The sequence below is a fragment of the Oncorhynchus mykiss genome, chromosome 17 (assembly GCF_013265735.2).
Source record: "Oncorhynchus mykiss isolate Arlee chromosome 17, USDA_OmykA_1.1, whole genome shotgun sequence".
Lineage (NCBI taxonomy): Eukaryota > Metazoa > Chordata > Actinopteri > Salmoniformes > Salmonidae > Oncorhynchus > Oncorhynchus mykiss.
This window is the reverse complement of record NC_048581.1, coordinates 42,627,997-42,645,129: the sequence shown is the minus strand read 5'-3', so window position 1 is coordinate 42,645,129 and position 17,133 is coordinate 42,627,997. Positions and strand designations below refer to the sequence as shown.

General features: G+C 44.6%; 1 protein-coding gene across 2 annotated transcripts in view; it reads right to left on the bottom strand.

Annotated features, from left to right (window-relative positions):
* Window positions 1-12,764: 12,764 nt before the first annotated feature.
* Window positions 12,765-17,133, bottom strand: part of LOC110493911 (helicase with zinc finger domain 2) — a 32,646-nt gene continuing 28,277 nt past the window's right edge. The window contains exons 15-20 of one of the 2 annotated variants that reach the window (XM_021568510.2): window positions 16,897-17,089; window positions 15,753-15,896; window positions 13,737-13,946; window positions 13,431-13,587; window positions 13,157-13,324; window positions 12,765-13,065 (exon numbers count right to left, since the gene is read on the bottom strand). In XM_021568510.2, coding sequence (XP_021424185.2) covers window positions 12,935-13,065; window positions 13,157-13,324; window positions 13,431-13,587; window positions 13,737-13,946; window positions 15,753-15,896; window positions 16,897-17,089 — 1,003 coding nt within the window. In that variant the 3' untranslated portion in view covers window positions 12,765-12,934. The remainder of the gene's footprint in view (window positions 13,066-13,156; window positions 13,325-13,430; window positions 13,588-13,736; window positions 13,947-15,752; window positions 15,897-16,896; window positions 17,090-17,133) is intronic. The other variant, XM_036949904.1, reaches the window with a different exon arrangement.

The window sequence follows — 17,133 nt, the reverse complement described above, 5'->3', positions numbered from 1 at the left end:
TATATTCCTTCTCACATCTACGCACTCTCCTCTCAACCTTTCCCACATCAGCTGTATGTTACCGTGCAAAAAAACCTTTCGTGGCCAAATCATATCATAAACGCTACACACAGCCTACAGTGTTGTTACTATATTAGCTAAAGTAACATCATAGTATACATAGCTAATAGAACGAAAGTTAGTAAACCCTCTACAAGATGGCACCGACAGAGAGGGCTGCCTCGCTTCTAGTCCTTAAGAAACTTTGAAGTGTTTCGTTTTTTATGGATTTTTCTGTTAGCCCAGAAAATCTTAAGTGTTATTATATACAGCCGGTAAGAACTATTGGATATAAGAGCGACGTCAACTTACCAGCACTACGGCCAGGAATACGACATTCCCGAAGCAGATCCGTTGTTCAAACCACCCAAGGCATTCAAACTGATTCCAGAGGCTGACCCAAAACAACGCTGCGGCAGAAGAGGTAGAAGAGGTAGAAGCGGCCTTCTGGTCAGACTTCAGAGGCGCGCACACCACCCACCGCTTCTGAGTATATTACTCGCTTACGTCCAGTCCCTAGATAACAAGGCAGACGAAATTAGGGCAATGGTTGCTTTCCAGAGAGACATCAGGGATTGTAGCATACTCTGTTTCACGGAAACATGGCTCTCTGTGGCTATGCTGTCGGAGTCGGTACAGCAATCGGGATTCTTTGTGCGTCGCACCGACAGAAATAAACATCTCTCTGGGAAGAAGAAGGGCGGGGGTGTATGTTTCATGATTAACTCAAGTCCTTTTGTTCACCTGACCTAGAATTCCTCACAATAAAATGCCAACCGTATTATCTCCCAAGAGAATTCTTGTCGGTTATTGTCACAGTCGTGTATATCCCCCCTCAAGCCGATACCACTACGGCCCTCAAGGAACTTCACTGGACTCTATGCAAACTGGAAACCATATATCCTGAGGCTGCATTTATTGTAGCTGGGGATTTTACAAAGCAAATTTGAGAACAAGGCTACCTAAATTCAATCAGAATATTGATTGTAGTACCCGGGCTGGCAAAACACTGGATCACTGCTACTCTAACTTCCGCAATGCATACAAGGCCCTCCCCCGCCCTCCTTTCGGCAAATCTGCGCACGACTCCATTGCTTCTCTCCTCCTATAGGTGGAGACTCAAACAGGATGTACAGTACCTCTGACAAGGACTATTCAACGCTGGTCTGACCAATCGGAATCCACGCTTCAAGATTGTTTTGATCACGCGGACTGGGAAATGTTCCGGGTAGCTTCAGAGAATAATATTGATGTATACGCTGATTCGGTGAGTGAGTTTATAAGGAAGTGGATAGGAGATGTTGTACTCACTGTGACTATTAATTTGCGGCATTCGCGCAAAACTGAAAGTTCGAACCATCACATTTAACCATGGAAATGTGACCGGGAATATGGCTGAATAGAAACAGTGTAGTTATTCCCTCCGCAAGGCAATCAAACAAGCAAAATGTCAGTCATGGACAACAAAAAGAAAACCAACCACGTCATAGACACCGACGTTTTGCTTCCAGACAAACTAAACACCACCTTATTTGCCCACTTTGAGGATAATACAGTGCCACCAATGCGGCCCGCTACCAAGGACTGTGGGCTCTCCTTCTCTGTGGCCGACGTGAGTGAGACATTTAAACGTGTTTACCCTCGCAAGGCTGCCGGCCCAGACGGCATCCCTAGCTGCGTCCTCAGAGCATGCGTAGACCAGCTGGCTGGTGTATTATTCAATCTCTCCCTATCCTAGTCTGCTGTCCCCATATGCTTCAAGATGGCTACCATTGTTCCTGTACCCAAGAAGGCAAAGGTAACTGAACTGAATGACTATCGCCCCGTAGCACTCACTTCTTTCATCATGAAGTGCTTTGTGAGGATCATATAACCTCCACCTTACCTGTCACCTTAGACCCACTGCAATTTGCATACCGCCCCAATAGGCCCACAGGCGATGCAATTGCCATCACACTGCACACTGCCATATCCCATCTTGACAAGAAGAATACCTATGTAAGAATGCTGTTCATTGACTACAGCTCAGCATTCAACACCATAGTACCCTCCAAGCTCATCATTAAGCTTGAGGCACTTTGTCTCAACCCCGCCCTGTGCAATTGGGTTCTGGACTTCCTGACGGGCCGCCCCCCAGGTGGTGAAGTTAGGAAACAATTTCTCCACTTTGTTGACCCTCAACACTAGGGTCCCACAAGGGTACATGCTCATCCCCCTCCTGTACTCCCTGTTCACCCATCACTGCATGGCCATGCATGCCTCCAACTCAATCATCAAGTTTGCAGAAAACACAACAGTAGTAGGCTTGATCATCAACAATGACGAGACAGCCTACAGGGAGGAGGTGAGGGCACTCGGCGTGTGGTGTCAGGAAAACAATCTCTCACTCAACGTCAACAAAAAAAAATATTGTGGACTTCAGTAAACAGAAGTGGGAGCATCCCCCTATCCACATGGATGGGACAGCAGTGGAGAAAGTGGAAAGTTTTAAGTTCCACGGTGTACACATCACAGACAAACTGAAATGGTCCACCCACACAGACAGTGCGGTGAACAATTCGCAACAGCGCCTCTTCAACCTCAGGAGGCTGAAGAAATTTGACCTGTCACCCAAAACCCTCACAAACTTTTACAGATGCACAATTGAGAGCATCCTGTCGGGCTGTATCACCGCCTGGTACAGCAACTGCACCGCCTACAACCACAGGGCTCTCCAGAGGGTGGTGCGGTCTGCACAACGCATCACCGGGGGTAAAGTACCTGCCCTCCAGGACACCGACAGCACCAGAAGTCACAGGAAGGCCAAAAAGATCATCAAGGACAACAACTACCCAAGCCACTGCCTGTTCACCCCTCTATCATCCAGAAAGGGAGGTTAGTACAAGTACATCAAAGCTGGGGCCGAGAGACTGAAAAATAGCTTCTATCGCAAGGCCATCAAACTGTTAAACAGCCATCACTAACAAAGAGCGGCTACTGTCTACATACATTCTTGAAATCATTGGCCTACTTACTTGTTAGATATTGCTACACTGTCGGAACTACAAGCACAAGCATTTTGCCACACTCCCAATCTTCTAACCATGTGTATGTGACCAATACAATTTGATTTGATTTGATTCAATCATGCAGCAACATTACAGTGTACAGTCAGTAAGCAGTTACACCTGCGGGCCCCGGTGGCAATAAATTCGTAAAAACAAAAGCTTACCTTGACTTGGAAGAGTTTTAGTGTTGTGTTGGATAGTCAAAGCCAGCAAGCTAATATAGCATCCCTCTGATTGAGTAGGCTAAACTAGCTAGCTGCATTTGGTAGCTACGTAAGTGAAACTGAAAGAAATTGAATAAATTAATTTGTTCAAAGTTGTTACTATTGTCTTTCTCTCTCTTTGAGTTAACTACTCACCACATTTTCTGCACTGCAGTGCTAGCTAGCAGTAGTGTATGCTATCTGTGCTAGATTAATTCTCTGATCCTTTGATTGGGTGATCAACATGTCAGTTAATGCTTCAAGAGCTCTGATAGGTTGGAGGACTTCCTCTGGAAGTTGTCATAATTACTGTGTAAGTCTATGGAAGGCGGTGAGAACCATGAGCCATGAAGGCAATGTACCCAGAGAAGGACGGAAGCTAGCTGTCCTCCGGCTACACTATGGTGCTACCGTACAGAGTGCTGTTGAGGCTACTATATACCTTCAATGAAATCCAAGATGGCGTGGCAGTAGGGCATTTGTATTTGTCTTTGTCTTATCCCGTGTCTTATCCCTTGAAAATAGCCGGTCTGTCATATAAATCTTGATCTCACTTTCTATCTACGAACTAAATATATTTTCCTGCAACCCACCTCACCCAATGTGGTCCTTATAACTGGAACTTCCATCAGGAGCTAACTAGCTACGAGTCTTTGTTATCCACGGCTAGCGGTCTTCACCTTTTTCTCAGTCATCTGCCCGCCTTAGCTCAGACAACACCTGCCAGTCTGCACAGCGCGATATCTACCCAGAGCAAATCAGACTGCTTCTCTCTACCATATCACCAAATTCCTGCCGCTCTGGATCATGACACCAGATCATTGCAGCTAGCTAGCTGGCTACTGTTAGCTAACGCCTCTAGCCCGAAGCAAGCACCAGCTAGCCTTGAGCTGGCTTCGAGTTAGGCCCATATACCAGCTAATTCTAGGTCTACAATACCTCCTTTGCCAATTGGTCTGGACCCTTTATTGTTGACATGGAGCCCCGTCGATCCATCATGACTGGACTGTCGATGTGATTGCCGATGTGGTCTCAACAGGCTTTTCTGTTATGATGTTGCCGAAGAACCATCTACTAGCCCCAGCCCGATAGCTTTTCTGAACGCTGTGTCCCCTGCTCGCCTAGCATAATAGTGACTACCGAACGGCACCATGACTCACCTATTGCTGCTCTTTTGACCCTATGATCACTCGACTACTCAGCTGATGCCCCTGGACTGTTTCAATAACACGGTACCTCATTTTGTTTACCTATCGGCCCCAGCCTCGAACTCAGGTTCTGTATGTACCTAACTGACCCGCTGTGTCCATTCATCGCAATTTACCCGTTGTTGTCTTAGCTCTCCTGATCAACACCTGTGATTGCTTTATGCCTCTCTCTAATGTAAATATACCTTGTCTACTGCTGTCTTGGCTAGCTCTTATTGTTTTTCACTGTAGATCCCTCTGTCCCACTCAAAATGCCTTAGATAGCTCTTTTATCCCACCCCACACACATGCAGAGACCTCACCTGGCATAACTGGTGCCTCCGGAGACGAAACCTCTCTCAACATCACTCAACGCCTAGATTTACTTACTTTACCACTGTACTCGCAAACTACCATACCCTTGTCTGTACATTATGCTTTGAATCTATTCTACCACAGAAATCTGCTCCTTTTCTTCTCTGTCCCCAATGCACTAGACGACCAGTTCTTATAGCCTTTAGCCGTACCCTTATCCTACTCCTCCTCTGTTCCTCTGGTGATGTAGAGGTTAACCCAGGCCCTGTAGCTCCCCAGTTCCACTCTTATTCCTTAGGCACTTTCATTTGTTGACTTCTGTAACCGTAAAAGCCTTGGATTCTTGCATGTTAACATTAGAAGCGTCCTCCATAAGTTTGTTTTAATCACTACTTTAGCACTCTGCCATCCCTGATGTGCTAGCCGTGTCTGAATCCTGGCTTAGGAATGCCACCAAAAATTCAGAAATTTCTATCCCCAACTACAACATTTTCCGCCAAGATAGAACTGCCAAAGTGGGTGGAGTTGCAATCTACTGCACAGATAGCCTGCAGAGTTCTGTCATGCTATCCAGGTCTGTACCCAAACAGTTCGAGCTTCCACCTTTCCAGAAATAAGTCTCTCACTGTTACCGCTTGTTATAGACCCCCCTCAGCCCCCAGCTGTGCTCTGGACACCATATGTGAATTAAATGCCCCCCATTTATCTTCAGAGTTTGTACTGTTAGATTACCTAAACTGGGATATGCTTAACACCCCAGCCATCCTACAATCTAAGCTAGATGCCCTCAATCTCACACAAATCATCATGGAACCTACATGGTACAACCCTAAACCCGTAAACAAGGGTACCCTCATAGATATCATCCTTACAAACCGTCCTTCTAAAAACACCTCTGCTGTCTTCAACCAGGATCTCAGCGATCACTGCCTCATTGCCTGCATCCGTAATGGGTCCGAAGTCAAACGACCACCCCTCATCACTGTCAAACGCTCCCTAAAACACTACAGCGAGCAGGCCTTTATAATTGACCTGGCCTGGGTATCCTGGAAAGATATTGACCTCATTCCATCAGTAGAGGATGCCTGGTTATTCTTTAAAAGTGCTTTCCTCGCCATGTTAAATAAGCATGCCCCATTCAAAAAATGTAGAACTAAGAACTGATATAGTCCTTGGTTCACTCCAGACTTGACAACCCTTGACAAGCACAAAAACATCCTGTGGTCTACTGCATTAGCATTGAATAGCCCTCGCGATATGCAACTTTTCAGGGAAGTCAGGAACCAATACACACAGGAAGTTAGGAAAGCAAAGGCTAGCTTTTTCAAACAAAAATGTGCATCCTGTAGCACAAACTCCAAAAGGTTTTGTGAACACTGTAAACTCCATTGAGAATAAGAGCACCCCCTCCCAGCTGCCCACTGCACTGAGGATAGAAAGCACTGTCACCACCGATAAATCTATGATAATTGAGAATTTCAATAAGCATTTTTAAACGGCTGGCCATGCTTTCCACCTGGCTACCCCTACCCCGGTCAACAGCTCTGCAACCCCCACAGCAACTTGCCCAAGCCTCCCCCATTTCTCCTTCACCCAAATCCAGAAAGCTGATGTTCTGAAAGAGCTGCAAAATCTGGACAGCTACAAATCAGCTAGGCTAGACAATCTGAATCCTCTCTTTTTTCACAGAAATTGTTGCAACCCTTATTACTAGCCTGTTCAACCTCTCTTTTGTATCGTCTGAGATCCCTAATGATTGGAAAGCTGCCGCGGTCATCCCCCTCTTCAAAGGGGGAGACACTCTAGACCCAAGCTGTTACAGACCTATATCTATCCTACCCTGCCTTTCTAAAGTTTTCAAAAGCCAAGTTAACGAACAGATCACCAACCATTTCGAATCCCACCGTACCTTCTCGCTATGCAATCTGGTTTCCATGTTGGCCATGGGTGCACCTCAGCCACGCTCAAGGTCCTAAACGATATCATAACCGCCATTGATAAAAGACAATACTGTGCAGCCGTCTTCATCGACCTGGCCAAGGCTTTCGACTGTCAATCACCGCATTCTTATCGGCAGACTCAACAGCCTTGGTTTCTCAAATGACTGCCTCGCCTGGTTCACCAACTACTTCTCAGATAGAGTTCAGTGTGTCAAATCGGAGGGCCTGTTGTCCGGATCTCTGGCAGTCTCTATGTGGGTGCCACAGGGTTCAATTCTTGGGCAGACTATTTTCTCTGTATACATCAATGATGTCGTTCTTGCTGATGGTGATTCTCTGATCCACCTCTACGCAGAGGACACCATTCTGTATACTTCTGGCCCTTCTTTGGACACTGTGTTAACAAACCTTCAGACGAGCTTCAATGCCATACAACACTCCTTCCGTGGCCTCCAGCTGCTCTTAAATGCAAGTAAAACTAAATGCATGCTCTTCAACCTATCGCTGCTCGCACCCTTTCTGACTGAGAATATGGGGACAACTACAAATACCTAGGTGTCTGGTTAGACTGTAAACCCTCCTTCCAGACTCACATTAAGCATCTCCAATCCAAAATGTAATCTAGAACTGGCTTCCTATTTCGCAACAAAGCATCCTTCACTCATGCTGCCAAACATACCCTCGTAAAATGAACTATGCTACTGATCCTTGACTTCGGCGATGTCATTTACAAAATAGCCTCCAACACTCTACTCAGCAAATTGGATGTAGTCTATCACAGTGCCATCCGTTTTGTCACCAAAGCCCCATATACTACTCACCACTGCGACCTGTATGCTCTCGTTGGCTGGCCCTCGCTTCACATTCGTCGCCAAACCCACTGGCTCCAGGGCATCTATAAGTCTTTGTTAGGTACAACCCCGGCTTATCTCAGCTCACTGGTCACCATAGCAGCACCCACCCGTAGCACGCGCTCCAGCAGGTATATTTCACTGGTCATCCCCAAAGCCAACTCTTCCTTTGGCCGCCTTTCCTTCCAGTTCTCTGCTGCCAATGACCGGAACTAATTGCAAAAATCTTATATCTCCCTCACTAACTTTAAGCATCGGCTGTTAGAGCAGCTTACTGATCTTTGCACCTGTACACAGCCCATCTGTAAATAGCCCACCCAACTACCTCATCCCCATATTGTTATTTATGTTTTGCTCCTTTGCACCCCAGTATCTTTGCACCCCGGCACATTCATTTTCTGCACATCTATCACTCCAGGGTTTACTTGCTAAATTGTAATTATTTCGAAACTATGACCTACTTATTGCCTTACCTACCTAATCTTACTACATTTACACACAATGTATATTGATTATTTTTATTGTGTTATTGACTGAACATTTGTTTATCCCATGTGTAACTCTCGCACTGCTTTGCTTTATTTTGGCCAGGTCGCAGTTGTGAATGAGATCTTGCTCTCAACTAGCCTACCTGGTTAATAAATAAAGGTGAAATAAAAAAATGTTAAAATACATTTGAAAAACAGTGTTTTTATAAATTCTTTAGTGAAGTGAATACGTTTAGTTTTATCTAAAAAGGCAAACATTTAATGTTTTACCATTTTTATGAAAGCCACAGAGGAGGATAGTCCTCCCCTTCCAACTCTGAGGAGCCTTCACTTATTACGTTGCTATTTTCATCTGCATGCGCACCTGCGCTTCATCATTAGGCACACCTGGACTCCATCACTTCATTGATTACCTCCCCTATATCTGTCACCTCCTTAGTTCCATTCCCCAGGCAGTATTGACTGTGTGTTTCATGTCTATACGCTACTCGTGTTTGTTATAGTGTTCCGTTTATTATTAAACTCACCTCCTGCACTTGCTTTCTGACCCTCAGCATATACGTTACACTCGTGTTATTGTTTTTCAATGTTTCTACTATATCTTTTTTTTCTCAACATTGTTGGGAAGGGCCTGTAAGTAAGCATTTGACTGTTAGTCTACACCTGTTGTTTACGAAGCAATTGTATCAGGATAAAGGTAATACCCAGATGTAGACCATGTCAAAGTAACAATGTTTATTACAGTAACAGGGGCAAAGGTACAGAACAGTAGGCAGGCTCAGGGTCAGGTCAGGCAGAGGTTGGTAATCCAGAGGTGGGGCAAAGGTACAGGATGGCAGGCATGATCAGGGATAGGCAGATTGGCCAGGCGGGCTCAGGGTCAGAACAGGCAATGGTCAAAACCAGGAGGATGAGAAAGAGAGACGGCAAAAGCAGAAGCTGATACAAAAATGCTGGTTGACTTGACAAACAAGATGAACTGGCAACCGACAAAAAGAGAACATAGGTATAAATGCACAGGGGATAATGGGGAAGATGGGTGACACCTGGAGGGGGTGGAGACAATCACAAGGACAGGTGAAACAGATCAGGGCGTGACAAATAACATTTATCTTTTATTTATTAATTAAAAAACAGGTTTGGAGAGCCTTACCACACAAAATATATTGATGAATCAAAAATACAATACAGATTCACTGGGAAAATTGCCATACTCAGTTTTCAACTCATGGTGATGTTAGAAGATTACTGTACATAGAATTATAATAGTGTACAATAGTTGGCTATACTCTCGTCTATTGCCTGCACTAACTATCAGCTTCAAACTGTTATGGCTTCGTCTGCGCTCCGCGCCATATAGATTTAATTAGCTTGCATGTCCGTGTTTTCTATGTTATCAACTGTTACTAATGATCCTCAGGAACACCCACATGGCTGTGATGGTGTTTACAGAGGAAGCAAATTAAGGTAAATGAAACAGTGTAATTAAATGCAATGATAATGTGTGGTTATTTAGGCCTGCTTTAGGTCGATACTGATAGTAGCTAATACACTACATGGACAAGAGTAAGTGGACACTCTTTCAAATGAGTGGATTTGGCTATTTCACCCACAACCATTTCTGATGGGTAAATACAATTTAACACACGGCCATGTAATCTCCATAGACAAACATTAGCAATATAATGGCCTAACTGAACAACTCAGTGACGTTCAACGTGGCACCGTCATAGGGTGCCACCTTTCCAATAAGTCAGTTCATCAAATTTCTGCCCTTCTAGAGCTTCCCCAGTCAACTGTAAGTGCTGTTATTGTGAAGTGCAACTGTCTAGGAGCAACAAAGGCTCAGCCACCAAGTGGTAGGCCACAGAAACTCACAGAACAGGGCTGCTGAACTGCGTAGCGTGTAAAAACTAATCTGTCCTCAGTTGCTATACTCATTACTGAGTTCCCAACTGCCTCTGGAACCAACGTCAGCACAATAACTGTTCGTCGTAAGCTTCATGAAATGTTTTCCATGGCCGAGGAGCCGTACACAAGACTAAGATCACCATGCGCAATCCCAAGAGTTGGCTGGAGTGGTGCAAAGCTCGCCACCATTGGACTCTGGAGTGTTCTCTGGAGTGATGGATCACGCTTCACCATCTGGCAGTCCGATGGACGAATCTGGGTTTAGCTGATGCCAGGGGAACACTATATGCCTCAATGCATACTGCAACTTTAAAGTTTGGTGGAGGGGGAATTATGGTCTGGGGCAATGACATTCTAGACGATTCTGTGCTTCCGACTTTGTGGCAAAAGTTTGGGAAAGGCCCTTTCCGGTTTCAGCATGACAATGCTCCCATGCACAGATCGAGGTACATACAGGAATGGTTTGCCGAGATCGGTGTGGAAGAACTTGACTGGCCTGCTCAGAGCCCAGACCTCAACCCATCAAACACCTTCGGGATGAATTGGAACGCTGACAGCGAGCCAGGCCTAATCGCCCAACATCAGTGCCCGACCTCATTAATGCTTGTGGCTGAATGGAAGCAAGTCTCATTGCTGTTATAGTAGCAATGTGGGGACCAACTCCACATTAACGCCCATGATCTTGGAATGAGATGTTCGACGAGCATGTAGTGTATTTAACATGATTGAAATAGTTAACAGAGAAAGTCGGGGTAGCATATACAGTTGAATTCGGAAGTTAACACACTTAGGTTGGAGTCGTTAAAACTCATTTTTCAACCATGACAAACTACAGTTTTGGCAAGTCGGTTACGACACCTACTTTGTGCATGACACAAGTAATTTTTCCAACAATTGTTTACAAACAGATTATTTCACTTATAATTCAATTATCACAATTCCAGTGGGTCAGAAGCTAACATACACTAAGTTGACTGTGCCTTTTAACAGCTTGGGAAATTCCATAAAACGATGTCATGGCTTCAGAAGCTTCTGATAGGCTAATTGCCATCATTTGAGTCAATTGGAGGTGTACCTGTGGATGTATTTCAAGGCCTACCTTCAAACTCACTACCTCTTTGCTTGACATCATGGGAAAATCAAAAGAAATCAGCCAAGACCTCAGAAAAAAAATGTAGACCTCCACAAGTCTGGTTCATCCTTGGGAGTAATTTCCAAATGCCTGAAGGTATCACGTTCATCTGTACAAACAATAGTATGCAAGTATAAACAACATGGGACCAGACAGCCGTCATACGCATTCTGTCTCCTAGAGATGAACGTACTTTTGGTGCGGAAAGTGCAAATCAATCCCAGAACAACAGCAAAGGACCTTGTGAAGATCCTGGAGGAAACAGGTACAAAGTATCTATATCCACAGTAAAACGAGTCCTATATCGACATAACCTGAACGGCTGCTCAGCAAGGAAGTTAGCACTGCTCCTAAATCGCCATAAAAAAGCTAGACTACGGTTTGAAACTGCACATGGGGGGCAAAGATCATACTTTTTGGAGAAATGTCCTCTGGTCTGATGAAACAAAAATAATGACCATTGTTATGTTTGGAGGAAAAAGGGGGAGATGGCAGCACGGGGGTGGCAGCATCATGTTGTGGGGGTGCTTTGCTGCAGGAGGGACTGGTGCACTTCACAAAATAGATGGCATCATGAGGAAAGAAAATGATGTGGATATATTGAAGAAACATCTCAAGACATCAGTCAGGAAGTTAAAGTTTGGTTGCAAATGGGTCTTCCAAATTAACAATGACCCCAAGCATACTTCCAAAGTTGTGGCAAAATGGCTTAAGGACAACAATGTCAAGGTATTGGAGTGGCCATCACAAAGTCCCGACTTCAATCCTATAGACAATTTGTGGGCAGAACTGAAGAAGCGTGTGCGAGCAAGAAGGCCTACAAACCTGACTCAGTTACACCAGCTCTGTCAGGAGGAATGGGCCAAAATTCACCCAACTTATTGTGGGAAGCTTGTGGAAGGCTACCAGGAACATTTGACCCAAGTTAAACAATTTAAAGGCAATGCTACCAAATACTAATTGAGTGCCTGTAAACTTCTGAACCACTGGGAATAAATGAATGAAATAAAAGCTGAAAGAAATCATTGTCTCTACTATTATTCTGACATTTCACATTCTTAAAATAAAGTGGTGATCCTAACTACCCTAAGACAGTGAATTTTTATTATGGTTACATTTCAGAAATTGTGAAAAGCTGAGTTTTTAAATGTTGTATGTAGGTGTATGTAAACTTCTGACTTCAACTGTATGTATACAGTGTATATATTAACAAACAGTATAGTTAGCAATACAAAATATACACACTAATACAATTGACAGATAATTTAAAGGTCACTTAAAAATGACAGTGAGGGCCTCCTGGGTGGCGCAGTGGTTAAGGGTGCTGTACTGCAGCGCCAGCTGTGCCATCAGAGTCCCTGGGTTCACGCCCAGGCTCTGTCGTAACCGGCCACGACTGGGAGGTCCGTGGGGCGATGCACAGTTGTCCGGGTTAGGGAGGGATTGGTCGGTAGGGATATCCTTGTCTCAGCGACTCCTGTGGCGGGCTGGGCGCAGTGCGCGCTAGCCAAGGTTGCCAGGTCTGACACATTGGTGCGGCTGGCTTCCGGGTTGGATGTGTGCTGTGTTAAGAAGCAGTACGGCTGGTTGGGTTGTGTATCGGAGGACGCATGACATTCAGCCTTCCTCTCTCCCGAGCCCGTACGGGAGTTGTAGCAATGAGACAAGATAGTAGCTACTACAACAATTGGATACCACGAAAAAGGGGTAAAATATTTTTTTTTAAATGACAGTGAGTGCAGATTATAATAATTTGTCTCTGAAAACTAATTTTAATTTTGCTATTCATAGTGCACTGATCCGCGGCCGAGACCATGTCTTTCAATGTAGACCGTGCTTACAGGATGCTTTGCGCACAGAGATCTTGTCAGCTTCTGTGACAAAGTTCCTTGCTCTATAATGTTTGAGGAGCTGTCGCCAAGCGCCACTGCGGCTCAACAACTCTTGGTTACCTTTTAAGAAAGGAAGAAATTACATTTTAAAATGCCACTAGTTTAGATTAGGCTTACTCTAACTAAGCCCTGGATGAAAAGTCTTGCTCACCGATAATGCACAGTCCCTCTTTGGCCCTGGTGATGCCCACATTGATCTGGTTGGGGTCGCCAACAAAGCCCACATGTTTAGACCTCCAGGCCCTGTCCGGCTCGATCTCGATGTCCTTGCTGAGTAATGAGCGCACAGTGGAGAGAATGACGTAGCGCCATTCACATCCTGCATTGGAGATCAGATTAAAGTTGGCAAAAGGACAACGGGGGACAACCATAGCATCACATCCAAGATAGAACAGAGGGGAAAGTATGAACGAGAAAATTGTCACCTTGACTTTTTGTGATGGTGGTGACAGTGATTTTGTCCATTTTGTGTTCATGAAGTTCTTTCTTAAATTCAGACACCTGGGCGTTGTAGGGTGATAGAATTGCAATATTCTGTTGTTCTATTTGGGATTCTGTTACCAGTGCTTTGGCGAGACGGATCTGTGATGAGCAAAAAGAAAACCATAAATCATACCCTCATCCTTTTAGAAAAGTGACTCACCTGACTATACCAGTAGAGTGGCAAGATTTGAGCCGTATGTGTTGAAGTGTGAGTTATGTTTTAAGACAAAACAAAAAGGGTTCCTTACCACTACCTCTCTCTCCGCCCTATTCGCTTTGGAGTTTTCAGTTCCCTTTTCTGTGCTCACAACCAGGCTGACCTCCTCTCCAATGACGTTCCCGAAAACAATGTGCTTCTGCTGGCTGTCAGCCTCAAGGACACTGCTTGAGTGACTCACTTCAGTCTTCAGTTTTCCTCCATAATATTCCTCCGATGGGAACTTGCATATATCTTCATGCTACAAAAAGTGAAACAATGGATAATACATTGTACTTTGTCATTGGATGTCACATGTGCTGAATACAACAGGTGTAGACCTGACAGTGAAAAGCTTAATTACAAGCCCTTAACCAATAATGCAGTTTTAAGAAAATTAAGTGTTAAGTAAAAAATAGATAAGTACATTTAAAAATATATAATTAAAGAGCAGCAGTAAAGTAACATTAGCGAGGCTATATACAGGGGGTACCGGTACAGAGTAAATGTGCGGGGGTACAGGTTAGTTGAGGTAATTGAGGTAATATGTACATGTAGGTAAAGTGTTAAAGTGACAATGAATAGATAATAAACAGAGAGGGGCAGCAGCGTAAAATGAGGGGGTGGGGGCAATGTAAATAGTCTAGGTAGCCATTTGATTAGCTGATCAGGATTCTTATGGCTTGGGAGTAGAAGCTGTTAAGAAGCCTTTTTGACCTACACTTGGCGCTCTGGTACCGCTTCCGTGCGGTAGCAGAGAGAATAGTCTATGACTAGGGTAACTGGAGTCTGACAATTTTTAGGGCCTTCCTTTGACACCGCCTGGTATAGAGGTCTTGGATGGAATTAAGCTTGGCCCCAGTGATGTACTGGGCCATACGCACTACCCTCTGTAGTTGGAGGCCGAGCAGTTGCCAAACCAGGCAGTGATTCAACCAGATGCTATTGATGGTGCAGCTGTAGAACTTTTGAGGATCTGAGGACCCATGCCAATTCTTTTCAGCCTCCTGAGGGGGAATAGGCTTTGTCGTGCCTGCTTCATGACGATCTTGGTGTGTTTGGACCATGATAGTTTGTTGGTGATGTGGACACCAAAAGCTTGAAGCTCTCAACCTGCTCCACTACAGCCCCGTCGATGAGAATGGGGGCGTGCTCGGTCCTCTTTTTCCTGTAGTCCTTAATCATCTCCTTTGTCTTGATCATGTTGAGGGAGAGGTTGTTATCCTGTCACCACGCGGCCAGGTCTCTGACCTCCTCCCTATAGGCTGTTTCATCGTTTTCGGTGGTCAGGCCTACCACCGTTGTGTCATTGGCAAACTAAATGATGGTGTGGGAGTCGTGCCTGGCCATGCAGTCATGGGTGAACAAGGAGTACAGGAGGGGACTGAGCACGCACCCCTGGGGGGCCGCTGTGTTAAGGATCAGCGTGGCGGATGTGTTGTTACCTACTCTTACCACCCTGGGGCGGCCCTTCAGGAAGTCCAGGATCCAGTTGCAGAGGGAGGTGTTTAGTCCCAGGGTCCTTAGATTATTGTTGAGCTTTGAGGGCACTATGGTGTTGAACACTGAGCTGTAGTCAACAAATAGCATTCTCACGTATGTGTTACTTTTGTCCAGGTGGGAAAGGGCAGTGTGGAGTGCAATAGAGATTGCATCATCTGTGGATCTGTTGGGGAAGTATGCAAATTGGAGTGGGTCTAGTGTTTCTGGGATAATGGTGTTTGTGAACCATGACCAGCCGTTCAAAGCACTTCACGGCTACAGACGTGAGAGCTACGGGTTGGTAGTCATTTAGGCAGGTTAGCTTAGTGTTCTTGGGCACAGGGACTATGGTGGTCTGCTTGAAACATGTTGGTATTACAGACTCAGTCAGGGACAGGTTGAACATGTCAGTGAAGACACTTGCCAGTTGGTCAGCGCATGCTGATATTAATCAACATGCATCTTAAAGCATATCTGTGCAGTCAAAGGCACAGGTTTATAAACATTTGTCGAATTAGATTATATGATGTGAATTAGGCTGTGATTCATAGCCCAAACATAGCCCAAACATTTCCGGACCTCTTACCATTCTGTACTGGGTATCCAGCATCACTGTCTGGGACCGGTACTCAAAGTAACGCTCAAACAGAGACTTTGACATCCCCAACTTCCTCAGAAGTTCATTCTTAACGATGGGACGTAGCTGTTTGTGGTCACCGAGCAACACAATCTAGGAAGTGAAAAGAGGTTATTTAGCCATCAATCTGCATCACTTGCAAATGTGGTGATGACCTTTAATAAACATATAGGATGGCTGGAATGGAATAAATGTAACACAGTCAAACATGTGCTTTCCATATTTCATGTGTTTGATACCGTTCCATCTGATCCATTCCAGACATTACAATGACCCCATCATACTATAGCTCCTCCCACCAGCCTCCTCTGCTTGGGATGCAGTTGAGAAAACAGGGTTGCTGTTAAGGTTTAGTTTAACAGATTCTGTGTCAATGCAGTCTTTATATGCCCAAACCCAATGCAAAAAAAAATATCTACATATTTTTTACGGAAATGCTCACAGTAACACATTCTTAAAATGTCATTTCATAACACTACACTTTTAGAAAAAAAAAGGTTCCAAAAAAGGCTTCTTCGACTGTCCCCATAGGAGAACCCTTTTTGGTTCCAAGTAGGACCCGTTTGGGTTCCATGTAGAACCCTCTGTGCAAATGGTTGCACATGGAACCCAAAAGGGTTATACCTGCAACCAAAAGGGTTATTCAATACATAAATAGGCAGCATCACAAACATACAAAAATAATTTCAATCTCAGAACTACCTCCATACTTCCATTAATTTACATTCGTTACCTACAGATGAGTCCCTTGACACTTGTAGGGGTCGTAAAGCAAAATGGAGAGTCTCCCCTTCCACAGTTGGTTTATATTAATTTGTAGCCAAAACGGTTCGGACACTACAGACAGAAGTTGGCACATCAGTGCTACCAACTTCAGAGTCCCGTGGGGCATGCTTTTAGGGATGTCTCCTGGTGCTGATGTGACAGTTTCAGATATCACTAGCTTAAATTTACAGATTTTGATGGGGATTTTTTTGTTATTTATTAGATTGACACATGGGTGCATCAATTGACTCTTAAGGATTTTAAACCATCATACATGGAAATATCATTCTATAACAAAAAGTAAATGAATACATGGATTTCAACACACCTTTTCTGGTTTGTTGCTGACCAATGGGATGAGGGCCTGAGGTTCTGTTGCCATGGCACATTCATCAATAAGAATCTGGCGTGCACTGACAGTTTTAGTGAGGTTAGGAGAAGAGGCTGCTGTACAGGTGCACAGAATGACATCGTGCCTCTGCAGCTCATGCACACGAGCTTTATTCAGAAGACATTTGTAGCTAGAAGAAAAAACAAAAAATGTACGCACTTATATATGTACATC